Source organism: Lytechinus variegatus, chromosome 14, assembly GCF_018143015.1.
Source record: "Lytechinus variegatus isolate NC3 chromosome 14, Lvar_3.0, whole genome shotgun sequence".
NCBI classification, from domain to species: Eukaryota; Metazoa; Echinodermata; class Echinoidea; order Temnopleuroida; family Toxopneustidae; genus Lytechinus; species Lytechinus variegatus.
This window is the reverse complement of record NC_054753.1, coordinates 16,403,884-16,419,915: the sequence shown is the minus strand read 5'-3', so window position 1 is coordinate 16,419,915 and position 16,032 is coordinate 16,403,884. Positions and strand designations below refer to the sequence as shown.

Here is a 16,032-nt window from a genome sequence, read left to right as displayed (position 1 = left end):
GCGATTCGTCGTTTAAACCGTTTTATCATGTTTAGGAGCATTGTATTGGGACGGTTCCTCGAAACATTTAAATTGCATAACGTATTATAATAATAATAATAATAATTGTAGTAAGTTTCACTGCGCTTTTGGAAAGCAGTATTGTATAACTGAACAGGCCTTCCCTGCAGTATAAAATAAATAAAACCAATGAATAAACAGTACACCATGTATCTTTCTTGGGCAAGTGTTGGTCATGAAAAGGACCACCCAATCTCGACAGTTCGACAAGTGTAGTATTCTTGTCGTCTTCAGGAGAACGAGCAAAGTTTGTAAAAGCGTAACATATTGTTTACAAGGATTTGTGTAAACTAACAATATTACACACCATAACTTATTCCCTAATTGCATCCATGGATGAATAGAGCAACTATATAGTTCATCGAACACTCATTCGTACTATATCCCGGTCTCCATGGCAACAGGATGAGTTCAGGGATGCGAGAAGATGAGTCAATTAAAATAGCTACATAAAGTAACAGGAGAGGGAGGGAGAAATATGTATGTATAATATAGAGAGAGGGACCATTGACGAGTGGATACCAGGCGCTACCATGGAGTTTCGAAAAGCACCCTAAACAAGGGACCAGATTATGAAAATGCATCTCTTGACAAGTATTTGGCGTGTGAAATCCTACACTTAACAAGTATTAGAAATTTGACACAAAAATTCGTAGCTTTCCCAATCCCTTTTTTTTCCCCAGTATTATAAATATCGTTTTTGACACCCTCATAACGTTACATATAATGTACTTAACGTTACATATAATGTACTTAACGCTCCCACTCTCGAAAAGGAAATCCCTTTTTACACGTTGTCGCGCCTGGTATTCACTCGTCAATGAAAGTGCCCCCCCCCCCCCCCCACCGCGGCGGCCCCTCGAGCTCTGGGAGGAACCAAATGTGGCTCTGGAAGCTCGTCCTAAATCTGATATATCGCTGTCACCATTGTAGCAAACAGAATTTTGCACACGAAAAGCAGATTGAATGTTTCCGTTTCTGATGCAAATAAAAAATAATGAAAAAATTGCATGTCACACAACTTGCATTACAAGAAAGTGTTTTGCGACGGGCCCAAATGTTTCTTCCAAAATGGCTCGCTTCGCTCGCCCTTTCGCAAACCAGCAGCAGCGCGATTGTGCGCTGAGATAACGCCTCACGAGCCATTCAGAGTCTGCATAGCAAACTAGTCAGTCGGCAAGCCCTCGAAAGTAGCTTGTTTTATCCAAAAGCTATTCATGACTAGAGTTTTTTTTTCATTATTAATGAGCTAGGTGCTGATCAAAACACCTCTTTTAATTCGGCCATTGCTGCTTGACCAAATTTCATTTTTTAAATAAATCTTTATAACGAAGAATTCCTTCAGGTCATGCGTTTAGATTTTTGAAAAGATGTTGTAACATACAGGAAACTTTTGATCTAAAGCATGAAACAAAATAATAATTTTCATGCAACAAAAAGTTTTCGTTTTTACATTTAATTTCTGTTTGAACCCAAAAGATTTTTAGGCCATGATAAAGCTTAAGATCTAAGCTTAAAGCCTGTGTATAGCTTTGGTAAAGGGTCAATAATGTGATTGATAATCGAATATCATCTAATATGACAGTCTTACTGAAGCGTAGAGACCGTTAGATATTTTTCCAACTGCACTTCTCTGAGAAAATTTCAAATATTCAAATCTTGGATATATAGCGCCCTCTCTCGACGATGCTTGTTTTAAATTAAAAAAATGGGCATTCAAGCACTTATCTTATAAATTTAGTGATTAGATATCCAAAAGTTACAGACGAAGAACATATCTTGAAAGTTTCAGCCCATTCCATGATTTGGAATAGGATTTAATTGAAAGACAAAAACACACAAATATTTTAATTTGATCGGGTGACCCGATCAAGTTAAATTTCCATGTAAAATCGCAAAATTTATCCTGTAAAACACATTTTCATTTCATATCCTCCACATCATAACTGTTATAGGGCATATCCATTCATATTAGCTAGCAATGAATTGGAATAGTGATAGGTGCATTTTGGTGGATTTACCAAAACTATACACAAGCTTTAAAGGGGAGGTTCACCCTGACAAAAAGTTTATTGTGAAAATAGCAGAAAAAATAATAAAAAATACTGCCGAAGGTTTGAGAAAAATTCATCAAATAATCAAAAAGTTATTAGAATTTCAATTATTTGATTTGTGACGTCATATGCGAGCAGCATTCCTACATAGCGAATAGTAAAAAATCAATGAAATGTCATTTTCTCAGAAAATTGAAAATGGTTTTCACTGCAACTTTTGTATATCAATAGACAAATCATTTCACACCCGATCATGAAAAGAAAACAAAATTGAGTCATCAGGAACCATACAAAACTAGAAATTCATAATTTTATATTACATAACACATGGGGCAGCTGCTCGTTTATGACGTCACAAATCCAAAATTTTGAACTCTAATAACTTTCTTTACTATTACGGATTTTCCTCAAACCTTCACCAATATTTTTTACTATTTTTCTGCTATTTTTACAACAAAGTTTTCTTCAGGGTGAACTTCCCCTTTAAATATGATGCTGTTTTTATAACTAGAGGTAATTAAGATGGGTCAGCAGCCAGCGTTCCATAAGACAAGCAAATTTAGCAGCTCAAAAACCAAGAATACTGCACTCTGATTGGTCATAGAGACCACACACCCACGCAAATTTCAATGTTCCCCATACTGGGCCTCTGCAAGGTCACTCACCATGCGGTAATCTCTTGTTTTGAAAATCTTATTCAGCCAATCAGAACTCTTTATTTTATGCTACTCAGAAATTTCAGAAATCTCGTCTTGCATTTTGTTGGAAAGGCTAGCTGCTGACTCATCTAAAATGTGTCACATATCAAGAGTGAAATTGTGTGAAAGTAGAGAGTTTGAGCTTTTTGATAATATAAATAATGTTTGTGCCTAAAACATAAAATTTTGCTCAATTTGCAAGAGAAAACAAAGGAAGAAAACTCCGTTTCTTTTCAGGCCTGAAATTCACTTATTTATCATAATTTCTTTTTTTTTTTCAAAAGAAATAACCAATATAAAAGAGTAACGTTTACTCTTTCCCATGGTACAAAAATGATCAATTTTACTCATGGAGAAAATGGTTAAATTCTTTGAGGAAAAAAAGTATCACAATACACGAGATTGTGCAGAGATATGAATTCAGCCACGAGAGGACTTGGATATTTTTTTTCATTTGCTCATTAACATAGGGGCTGGCAGACTGACTGAATGCGACGCGGCATTCTCCGAACAGGAAATCGCTCCTATTCCTTGAATGTACAGTGCGTATCAAAAAAAAGTTTACACTTAGAAAAAGTCCTGTAAAATCATACATTTGTAATATCCTGAGGATTTTTCCACATTTCACATTAGTACAGATCCATTTAAGCAAATGACGATATAAATGTCGAAAAATATTTCCGCTTGAGTGAGCACCACTTACTTTTGAAAAGTTAGTGAAAAATGATTTGCGCAGAACTTTGAAAAAGTTATGCGAATAAAAGTAGACCTTAATCATGAAGAACACATGGAATTTAGCTAGTAAAATTGATTTGAAGATATCTTTTACCTTTTCAACTTGTTTCCTTGCCCAAAACACTTCGAAGAGTGCATCGCGCCCCACCCCACTCCCCCACACACCGAGGGCCATCGTGACGATATTTGCTTTACACTGAACTGTGATTTACATGAAATGGCTCAGGCTTGATTTTCATTATGTTAATCATTGTCAAGCTTGGGAAAAGTGTGGAGAAACAAGTATTAAATGAAAAATGAAATGTAAACCAACTTTAAATGAAAAAAAATTAGTGAAAAAATGCTGGAGATGTCTGATATCAACTTTTGTTCAGATTCAGTTATGTCCTCAGATCCAGCTGGCACAAAAAAGGGTAAATACTGTGCTTACTAAGTGTTGAAATTCCAATTGGGTGGCAAAACTGTTACAAAATGTTTGAACGTATCTGTTTTATTTCAATTGACTAAAAGTGCAAGGTAAATGTGTGAGAAATGTTTTGCAGGGTAAGATTGATTTCACCCTTTCTCCTGGACACAGCGTGAAAACAAGCGTTTCTGCGCAAACAGATTTCTGCGAGCTTTACAAAAATGGTCAGTGCTCACTCAAGTGTAACATTCTGTCAAAACTTTTACTTTCATTGGATAGATTAGACCCAAATCCAAGATTATATGTGAACAAATTACCCACATGTTGTATATTTTTTAATTCCCAGGGCTTTTTCAAAGTGTAAACTTTTTTTTGATACGCACTGTAGATCGCCCATTATTGTACGCCATACGGTTAACCACATACACTTTGAACAGCGCAGTTCTTATAAATGAATGCATCAGTTTCATTAATCACTGTTTAGTTTAGCATGTTGCAGCGATGAAATTACTATTATCAATCGAAGACTTCTATCTTATCATTTTGTACTATCTTTTGAGACATCAAGTTGACAAACGGAATACAATATCTTTCGACGAAATGTGTTGCAAATAACATAGTAGAATGGTGTTAACGTGAAGCTATATTTGACTTGAATAAAAAACAGATTGGAACTGAAAAATCACAGCGATAACGTCCACTATTTTGATGGTACGTATTATACTCTCTATTCTATTCTATTCTATTCTATTCTATTCTATTCTATTCATGTTCGATCATTGAATTTTGTGTTTCCTTATGTCTCCATGGAAACTATATACGCTCCGAATTCATATACTGACGTCGATGAAAATCGCGATCGATGAATCATCCGGGATTCATTTTAACACCTTTCAAACATTCTCAAAATAACCTTGTCTCAACAAAAGTCAGGCCCCACCCCCCCACCCCCCCCCCGAGAATCCTAGAAAACTCCCTAGGTTATGATAAAAGATGCGCACTATGCCCCCTCCATTCAAAGTCAGTGGCCCGTATTCTGAAGTCAGGTTTAACTTAGACCTTGGTCTAACTCTGTGCTAAAATTATGGGAAGCCAAAAATTTCGTTTTTTTTTTTAAATTAAGTTGTATGTTTCTTCTGTTTACTTTGCTCTTTCCTGATTCATCGATGGTAAAGACGATTATCTTTTTATACTTCCTACACAATTGTGAATGATTTGAGAGCCGAATGAGCTGAAATATGATATCTCTACTGTTCAGTGATTTATGTAACAATTGGCTATCCATACTTAAACCACAACTTTAAACCTGACTTCAGAATACGGGCCAGTGCATCTTATGTAATTTAAATAGATCAAAATGTATTCATCCTTTCTTTCATCTAACCGAAAAGCTACATGCACACAGCAAAAAATATGGTGTTAACCGTTGTACATAGAGGACCACACCAGTTATTTTACACCGGTGTTAAATTGGTGGTGTTAGTTTTACACCTATAGGTGTTATTACAACACCTTTTGTTGTTACATTTACGCTCTTTGGTGTTATATTCAATCTCTAGGTTGTTATTTTGACACCTCAGGGTGTGGTCCTCTATTAACACCAATTGGTGTCAGTTTTAACACCGCAGTTTTTACAGTGTTCTCTACATAGAAGGGACTTCCATTCTTTGTATCATTCTTGCTTTTTCTGCAAGAAAAAAAGAGAACCAAGTATTTCTGTTTGTTAAATTGTTTTGTGTGAGTGTGTGTGGTTTTGTCTCTCGCTGTATGATTTTTTTTTTACTTTTTTTTGTATTGAGTAGTTTTTATTTACAACTTCAATTCATACATGTATACAAAATAAAATATATATAACAAATAGAACTTTGACACATAATATTTTCATGAATGTTACAATAAAACACAATGTCAGACATCTTCCAATACATAATTATAAATAACACTGATGATAATTATATGCATCAAGAAGAAACTTCTACAGAAAATTCCAACACATTGATTTTTTTTCCAGTGTCAAATAAAAAACATAAGAGAAATCTTCTAAATACAAAAATAAATAAATCATTAATAAAACCTAAACGAATTGAAGCCATCAGCATATATATTTTTGACCCATCACCTCGGCCTCTTCACCCAAATAAATTCAAACACAAACTCAGCCCTTGTCATTCCCCCCCCACCCTCCCTTGAACACCCCCATCCCCTATCCGGTGGAGAACTGGCTCTGGGCTCCAGTACATGGTCTAATATTTAAGTTTTCCCATTTAGAGAAATGGATTGTAAGAGTCCCCCTCTTTGTTGCTAATTTCTTTTCTTCTCTTTGATCCCCCTAATACTATTTTTTATTTCAATCAATGAAGGAGGTTTTTTTAATTCTCGGTTTTTGTAAATAAGATATTTAACTAAAATCAAGACATGATTAACTAATTGATATTTACCTTTACTTTTCTCCTGCTTCCCGAAAAGAATTTCCTGCTAACTAAATTTATCTATTTCAAAATCTAAACTTTACGTTTCTTCTTCCTTTTCGCAAAATGAGCATAAATTGGTCGAAATAAGACCAAAACGGAAAAGGTGGTGGTTAGTGTATAAAATACTATGCAAGAGTTGATTTTTATGATCGATTGTGCAGTGCAGCCAATGCAATCAATCGTAAAAATATTGTTCAATGATGATTGCTCAGCTTTGCGCTATAGATGCCCTGGAGGGCGTTTCATGAAAGGACTTGTCGGACGTTTTATCCGACAAGTCCCATTTTATCCGACAGTTACCATAGGAACAGTGCCTGTCAGCCAATCAAAATCATGGAAAGATGTCAGATCCGACAACTTGTCGGATGAAAATATTGATGAAACGCTCCCCTGATTTCACATCTTCTTTAGATCACATTCCATTTTTTATTTTTTTCCATCTCAACCAATAAAATCAGTTCAGTAAGCACGAATTAGAACATTATTGAAATTAAATCTGCATAATCATGACCCCCCATATGTGCAGAGAGGGGGGGGGGGGGATAGTGAAATATGTGCGATTCATATCAATTTTCCCGTCTGTTTTGAACCTTCATCCAGGAAAATAGTCCGATTAAATGCATTTCAGGAATCAGAAAATGTTTCCTTTAAAGCCAATAATGGTTGTAAAGCACATTTAAGAACGTGAAGTACCCCTTCTAATACTTTGACAAGCATTAAATGTCTGTCGAAGTATTAGAAGGGGTACTTTACATAATAGGACAAGGGAAGGGCGGAAATCTCTCCCCAAAGGTAGGGGGACCAGGGGCTGGAAAATTTGACAAGCAACCCTCCCCCCCCCAAAAAAAAAAAAAAAAAGTTTATTAATCCAAATGTAAGATCATTTCGACCAAAATAAATATGACAAGCAAAAAAAAAGTTTATCACCCAAAAAGTAAGGTAATCTCGCCCCAAATACATGTTTTTTCGATTTTGAATGATGTATTTCTTTCTGTCATAAAAGACCAAAAAATAGTAAGGGGAAATTTGATATTAAGTCCCCCCCCCACTCTTTTAGGTAGGGGGACGCGTCTCCCCTTGGATTTCCGCCCATGGTACAAGGTTTAAATCAGCAATATTATCCCATTGTTTCGTTTATGTCACGTCTTCATTATAGTTCGTGGTCACATTCTTCAGTAAATGCACGTCGTTATACCGTTGGCATGGTACTCCATGATAATAGATTCTAGGCCCAATAAATGGTCATAAAGGCCCTGGAATGTGGAAAATCATTACCCACTGAGATGTACAGATGGTTAAGAAACAAGAATATATCATGGCATTTGAACATGTAACTAACATAATGTGTCAATATAGCACTTACAAGCGTTCAATTAACACCATGCATTTATTACCTGTGTGAACTGCTTGCCGCCATCCCACGTATACACTGGTGGATGGAACACAATTGTTTTACAGCCAGTGTAGTGGCGTTCTGCACTATGAAATCTTCCTATCGTATAATCCATTTAAATATAATTCAAATATAATAGTCCAAAATGGCGCATCACAACAACAAACCAACAACAAGAACATCACAACAACTAATGTATTAATTGTTTATGACTTCACCTCATAAAGCTGCCGTATGGCTTTGAATTGCTTTATTTATTGTATTTTTCTTTGGAAGGGGGGGGGTGGCTGCGCGCGCCTGATGGTCGCCCTCCAACAGAGCTCTTACTTCTGGGTATATTTTTCATGTTCACAACATTTCATTGATTGTGATTTATGTCTTCTTATCTGTAAATGCCTGTCATCAAGCTCCTGCATGATAAATTTAACCGTGTTTTACAGTGTACCTTTTTCATGTTTTTGTGTTTTGAGGTGATGTTTTTTTCCAGTTCACCTACTGTACTTCTTACATGCATATTAGACTCTGTGTGGGTGTGTGTGCAGTGCACTCTCATCAGAATTTTGTTATTGAAACTGAATTGCATTGTATTTGTTGTGTTCCTTTTGTGTAATAGCATTCAGCTATTACACTCTCATTGTTGCATGGGAATCGGCTATTGGATCAGCAAAGCGCAGGGGCGGGTGGAAATCTCTCCCAAAAGGTAGGGGGGACAAATGGCTGAAAAAAATGACAAGCAAAAAAAAAAAGTTTCAAGCAAAATATAAGGTCATTTCGACCAAAAAAAAGCTTATCTCGTCCAAAATACATGTTTTATTTCGATTTCGAATGATGTATTTATTTTCATCACAAAAGACCCAAAATAGTAGGGGGAACATTTGATATTGTGTCCCCCCTACTATTTTGAGTAGTCCCCCTGTCCCCCTTGGGATTTCCGCCCATGGCAAAGCCTCTATATTTATGTACGATCAAAAGGAAGTATATTGGTAATGCTTTACTGTTACTACTCCAGTTCTATATCAACTCACCATGTTAGATTATTTATTTGTGGCAAAAAGAAGCTGCTGAAAACTGCTTATCTAAAAAAAAAGAGCCAATGGAGTAAATTAGAGAGTCAAAAGGGCCTAAGCTTTCGATCCTAGCAGAATCTTCTTCAGAGGCAAAATCCTCTTTATATGTTTGTCATTTTGCCTCCGAAGAAGATTCTGCTAGGATCGAAAGCTTAGGCCCCTTTTGACTCTCTAATTATTTATTTTTGGGGGACATCAATCCGAACCCAGTCCCTTCTGATGTTTTTTTTTCACCCTCTTTCATTTTAGATGTTACAGACTTCGACATACAAATGGATTTCTTCACTCATGTAGTTCTATGAAGTGTTCTGAGAAAAGGCGTGAGGAAAACACCAATGCTTGGACGAGGATTTTGTCCTTTGGGATAGGGCGGAAGCGGGAGACACATGTGGGGGGATTCTATGACAATTGCTCCGCCGATATTTGCTCCCCCGACAATTGCTAAGCAAAATGCGACGACTGCTCCGCCGATAATTGCTCCGGACTATTGCTCCGCCGATATTTGCTCCATTTGCAATTGCTCCGCCGACAATTACTCTGCCGTCAATTGCTCCAACGAGATTTGCTGCCCATTTTTGTCTAAATTCAACATTGTTGTATATACATAGTTTCGAAACGTTTAGGTACTGTTACCGATCCATCGATTTTCGAGGAAACGGCACATTGAAAATGTCCGCTCTTGTAAAAACACTGGGAGTGTATCCTAATAAAAAAATATCATCCTTATATCGAATATTGCACCCCCAATCGGATGAAACACCAATAACACAATATCATGGTTATGATATATCCTCGAGAAAAGCTCCAAATACCTAAAAACAGAATACTTATAATTATTCACTGTTCCGATGGATTATTCCCCAATTTTTATGATGTAAAGATGCTAAAGATAAATGAAAACCTGATTATACAGATATTTAGAGACGTCTGCCCGGCAGATTCCTGCGGAGCAGATATCTGCGGAGAAAATGTCGGCGGAGCAATTGTCGGGTCCGAGTCACCATTGGGGGATCACCCCTGTGGAATTGATTCTGTTCTCGTAATCCTGTAGTCTTTGACGAAAGAATGGCTTTATAGGTAGAGAGTTGATCAAAAGAGTGTAACGATTTTTGAATGAAAAGAAAGGCTCAGCTTATATAGTCCACGTCTCGTTTTATTCTATACAGTTCATTTAGCCCATGCCTCGCTTTATTCTATAAAGCACCACGCACCAGAATGACCACGGAGTTTCCAACGCGCAGCTTCAGTGCAATAATACACTGACTATCTCGCATGGATGCGCCCCAACTAAACTGTATTTCTGTTATTTCCCCTACCTGGCTTCGAGGCGTTGTGTAAGCCATTTTGAAAGTGAACTACCGAAAGAAACAAATCTATTTGAACAATTATTAGCTTTTTAAAAGTTAAACTGTTTCATCACGAATATTTAGGAGAATGACACAGACTAGTTGGGTAAGTGATTAAAGTTTTTAATGTGACTGTTCTTGTTCCGAAGAGTGAAGTACTACCTCTTGAACGTATGTTTACTTTGTCGCCGTTCACTCTTATAATATGTATGTATGGTCTTCAGGAAGTTTGTTTGATGTTTATAATTTTGAATTTCAGTGAATTCATGTTAAAGAGTGACTTTCTGTTATCACATGTTCATAGTACTGCAAAAAATATATGTTTCTCCGACATTCTCATGGTAATTCTCTCCAATAATGCATATTTCTTTGCATTTGCCACGGGCGGAGGAAAGAGGGGGAAGTTGGTGGCACGATGAACCTATGCCATTGGTTGCTATAAATAACAGACAGACAGTCCCTCGTATAAGAATCGCCGCCATACTACTCTGGACTGGTAATATGAATTCCGCTTTGACTTGTGATAATTATACAAGAATAACCTTTGTCGTGGTGATAGATGCTGACTATCATATTACCATGATTAACAAAAAAATGACGATAAAACTTCCGTTCAAATACTTTAAGAAAAACGAGTAAATTTTCACTCGCTTTTCACTTCCATTTGCATTGTTAAAAGGGAAGTTCAAAAATGTTAATAATGATGTTTTATTTACACAGGGTAGCCACTTTACTCTGAAAACTGCTATACCAGCGGGTAATGCATGACGTTGTTTTTACCCTTCTCCGATCTAAATGCTGAGCGCCTATAGCAAGAAGGCAGAAGGTCCCATTTTGAAAAGTCTTTGGTATGACTCGGCTGAGGATCGAACCTACTACCTCCATTTATGAGACGGATGTTCTACTTCTGAGCCACCATACAAAATGTTTGTTGAAAATAGAAGAAAAAATAATAAAATACGCTGGTGAAGGCTTTAATAAAATCCATAAATCTATCAAAGATAAAAAAAGTTATAAGAATTTTATCCTTTATTTGTGACGTCATATGCGAGCTGTACCCCAATATTAAAATAATGAAATAAATGAATTGTGATTTTCTTTAAAAATTATTTTATTATACCTTCTGTATATCATTAGATACATTTTTTTCACACCCTCTCCTGGAATATACATAAAAAATAATTAGTCATCATGAACCATGACAAAATTGAATTTATGCATTTCATATTCATAACATGTGGGAAGCTGCTCGTTTATGACGTCACAAATCTGTATATCATCAAATCTTAACATCTTTCCCAGTCTTTGATGGATCTTCCTCAAACCTTCAACAATATTTTCAAAAATATTTGTCTGGTATTTTTATAACAAAGTTTTCTTCAGGGTGAACTACCCCTTTAATTCCATACAATCATAGGAAATGAATGTCATGTACATGTACGTGTTTCATGGATTTCCACCAGATTCCTTTGTGACAATTCAAGTTATTCCACTCTCTCTCTATCTGCAGGATCAGATCTCCCGTACCCCTGGGCATCCTGTATCGAAAGCGAGGAGTGATTCCTACAGTCAGTTCCTATAGAGTATCAACTGCACGTTCCATGACGTTGCTACCAGACACCTCATATCGCTTCATCCACGTCTCAACAGTGCTGTGTAAGATGACACGATAGAGAATGTTCAGATATTTCACTCGAAAGATTTTCAAGATGGGAAACAACAAAAAGATTCATGTGGTTATTTGTTTACTCGTCCCCCTCTCTCTCACTACTGTATTCCTACTGACTTCAGAAGAATTCAAAAGAACTTATAGGGCCATGCAGCTTCGCCCGACAGCGTTCAACTGCTCGTCATGTGCTGCAACGACGCGATCGCTTTCCGTTGAATGTGTGGACAAAGCAGCAGCCGAGGACGTCATGGAAGTCCGCACCAAGGAGGAGATTAATAACTCTTCCAGAAACTCTGCACCGGATGCAAACACTGGTGCCGGTGGGCTAATTACTTACAATGACAATCGGGTGCTTTACAAGTTTTATAGAGCTACTTGGGATCCTTCGTACAAGTGTGTGATTAAGATGGTCAGGTTTCACAAGATCGCAGATGGCAATGTTTACCACAACCACGAGAGGAACACTTTCGATTCATGTCAACAAGGAAAGGGCAACCCTTGCGCCGTAGAAGCAAAGTACACCCGGAATCTGACGGATTTCCGGGATGCAGACGTCGCCATTTTGATGGAAGGGGCATTTAAATTCATTGATTTGGAAAGTGCTCTTCAAGCAAGGCCACCGGGACAGATTTGGGTGTTGTATTCTCGAGAGTGCCCCATGCACGAACCGCAGCTCGTTCCTCCTTTCGCGGGCAACCCTTATAATCTTAGCATGACGTACCGATCAGGGTCGGACATTAGATTGCCGTATGGACAATTTGTGAAAGATAAACTGAGTGAGGTGAAGAATGGTAATAAGTCGAGGCTGATGATGTGGATGGCGTCACGATGCAAACCGTTGGGTTGGGAGAGAACGGAGTTTGTTCATGCTCTGCAGAAGCACTTAGATGTGCACATTTATGGCAAGTGCGGTACCTACGATTGCCCGCGTGACTGGAGAGTCTGCCTGAAGGAAATGCAAAAATACAAGTTTTATCTTTCACTCGAGAATAGCGAATGCGCCGAGTACATCACCGAAAAGCTGTGGAAAAATGCATATGCGACCGGCATGGTCCCTGTTGTCTTCGGAGCGAGGAAGGAGGACTATGTCAGGTTTGCGCCACCGAATTCCTTCATCCATTTAAACGACTTCAAGACCATGAAAGAATTTGTGGATTACATTAATTTATTGGATCGAAACGAGACGCTGTATAATGAGTACTTCGAGTGGAAGAAGGTTGGGAGAGTTACTCTAGGCATCGGGTCGGAAAGTGCTCTACACCCTCAGCATCTGTGTGAATTGATAAATAAGATGGTGGACAATTCGGTCTTTCCTCAGAAATCATGGAGGTGGAGGACACCCGACTTTCCTACATGGTGGAATCAGTCCTGTACTCACCAAACGGAATTACTAGGAGTGAAAATATAGATTGGAATCTAAGACTTACAATAACTACGAGTAGTGAACAGGTAACTAAGACCCAATTCATTGGCAATATCCCCCGACATATTGGACATCGCCTACATTTCTCAAATGACTCTTCCTGTTTGAAAGGACAGTGTGTCCCACAGGTTTTCTCGCAGTTTAGAACACAAGATGACAAAAAAACTTTCACAATGTTAAACTTAAGTTTAACTAACAATTTTAAACTTAAGTTTAACTTAAACTTGTAGGGGCGTCGTGATCTAGTGGTTGCGAATCTTATCTTTCAATAAGGGAGCATGGGTTCGAATCTCAGCCACGGCGCGTTTTCCTTCAGCAAGAAAATGTATCCACATTGTGCTGCACTCAACCCAGGTGAGGTGAATGGGTACCCGGCAGGATTAATTTCTGAAATGCACCAAGCGCCCTTAGCAGCTGGAGCTACAGCTGGGGTAATATACAGTGCGTCATTGAATAGGAAACTAGATAAATCGGCGTCTCATAAATGCTTTATTATTATTATCATTATTAAGTATTTTAACAGTGGGAATCCAATTCTCACGTGGTCCAGTGTGTGAACCCGCACAGTGTGAAATGATGATTATGTACACTGTTCAACTGAAGCGTTTTAACAGTGTAAATCAGTTTCATATTGCCAATTTTCAAAACTTACTTTGTTTCCTAAAATCATTCCTGGATCCTGGATGAATACCAATGGACCATTGCACTGTAAAAAGGTTTACACAATATTGGGTAAATGGGGAACATGCATGTTGTTGGGTAAAAAGATTTTACGGAAAAAAAATTTACGCAATGTTGCTTTTAAATAGCCAAATATAGGGTAAAAATACCTAGCAAACATGCATGTTCACTTTTTACTCAATATTGGGTAAAATTTTACCCAACGGTTTTAGAGTGTGGGATTCATCCAGGATCCATAAGGGTTAATAACTTACCACCCTACCTCTTTGCTCTTCTTTGATCATAGAACGATTAAATAGGAAACTCTTGATAAAAGTGATTATCAATGTATCGCAGTTACCCAGTAGTATTTCATCAAATCCAAAGTAAGGCTCGTCAATACGAGAATAAATCATCCAAGCAGAATCGACTAACATGGAATAAGAACGCACAGGCCCGAATTCTAAAGTCGGGTATAATTTATTTTCCGGTCTAACGACGAGGTTAAACAGAATAAAGCCAATTTGTGCATTAATATCTAAAAGTGGAGATTGAATTCATCATGTTTATTCACTCAATGGACACTCATATTACTGAATAGCCTAGGAATGATTCATATAGCTAAAGAAAATTAAAAAAATCATAGTTATCATAAGAACCATACAATGTCTAAAGAAAAGTTTTGGCTTCCCATAATGTTAGCACAGAGTTGGAATTGGGTCTAAGATAGACTGGACTTTAGAATACGGGCCCGTATTGGACACGAATAATAATATTCTGGATCTCGTCAAGTTATAGGGAAGCTTGAAATTGCCATCCTTTTCATATGGCGAGATAATTATTGTTACTCTTCGAATAGAAATAAAGCTGTTTGTCGACATGGCAAGATACATGGTGGAAGTCACTTGTGATGTTGGCATTTATATCTCAAAACTATCTTATGTATCATTCCCAGAGAATTCATAATAATTTGAGTGTCACATGAATTGTTATATTGGCCCGTATTATGAAGTCGGGTTCAACTTAAAATCAGGTATAAAGTTGTGGTTTAAGTATGGATAGCCAATATTGTTACATAAAATCACTAACAGTATGGATATCATATTTAGCTCATTTGGCTCTCAAATCGTTCCTAATTGTCTAGGAAGTATAAGTAGACGATTGTCCTCACCATCGATGAATCAGGAAAGAGCACAGTAAACATGAGAAACATATAACTTAATAAAAATTTTGATATTTTTGGCTTCCCATAATTTTTTTAGACCATGGTCTAAGTTAAACCCGACTTCAGAATACGGGCCATTGAAGTCAACTTGACAAATTACAGTCTTATCTGTCTTAGCGGCCACCTGTCTATAGTGAATACAGTACCTGTCTTTGATTGTCTCAAATTTAATAGGAATATTGTGAAGTTGAACCTGTCTGTAAAGACCTTCTGTCTCCGATGCTCGCTTAATATTCCGTTTCCCTTGGTTGGCCATAATAGGTTTGCCGACTAAGTCGATTTTATAAGGATATTGAGTTGACATGATATATTATGAATGATAATAATACTAACGCAGTTCTTGTATAGCGCATATCACATTATGTCATAACGTCCCTATCCCGGGGGGGGGGGCACTTCCATGGACGAGTGGATACCATGCGCGACTATGGGGTCTCGAAAAGCACCCTAAACACGTATTTTCCATATTCTGAAAATGCACCCCTTATTGGCGTGTGAAACCCTACCACTAAAAGGTATTGGAAACAAAACGATACTCTTGGGAAGTAATCCCTGAAATAAACCCCTAAACAAGTACAGCGATATATGTCACGGGTCCGTCGGTCGTCGGTTTTACCTTTACACATCGGCCCACACCTCGCGTACATCGGACTCTAAACACGTAATGTTTGGGGCAAAAAAAGGACATCCTTTATAAAAAAATTTGATTTTACTTTATCATCCCCGAAAATTTGACCGTAAACAAGTAGCTTTCTTTGCGAAATAGATACCCTTTTTTCATTATTTTAGTGTTTTTGACACCCTTATCACGTTACGTATACGTAA

General features: G+C 37.5%; 1 protein-coding gene across 4 annotated transcripts; it reads left to right on the top strand.

Moving 5' to 3' along the window:
* The first annotated feature begins 4,493 nt into the window (after window positions 1-4,493).
* Window positions 4,494-14,091, top strand: LOC121427408 (4-galactosyl-N-acetylglucosaminide 3-alpha-L-fucosyltransferase 9-like). Of its 4 annotated transcripts, none has more exons than XM_041623785.1 (2): window positions 4,494-4,664; window positions 11,741-14,091. In XM_041623785.1, the coding sequence occupies exon 2, from the start codon at window positions 11,907-11,909 to the stop codon at window positions 13,305-13,307; it is 1,401 nt and encodes a 466-aa protein (XP_041479719.1). In that variant the 5' UTR covers window positions 4,494-4,664; window positions 11,741-11,906; the 3' UTR covers window positions 13,308-14,091. The 4 variants fall into 4 exon arrangements, with proteins under 4 accessions (XP_041479719.1, XP_041479716.1, XP_041479718.1 ...); XM_041623782.1 differs by lacking the exon at window positions 4,494-4,664 and adding an exon at window positions 10,065-10,336; XM_041623784.1 differs by lacking the exon at window positions 4,494-4,664 and adding an exon at window positions 10,356-10,726.
* Window positions 14,092-16,032: the final 1,941 nt, after the last annotated feature.

Excerpts from the sequence above, each read along its gene's own strand:
- LOC121427408 (XM_041623785.1), top strand. The coding sequence starts at position 11,907 with ATGTTCAGATATTTCACTCGAAAGATTTTCAAGATGGGAAACAACAAA.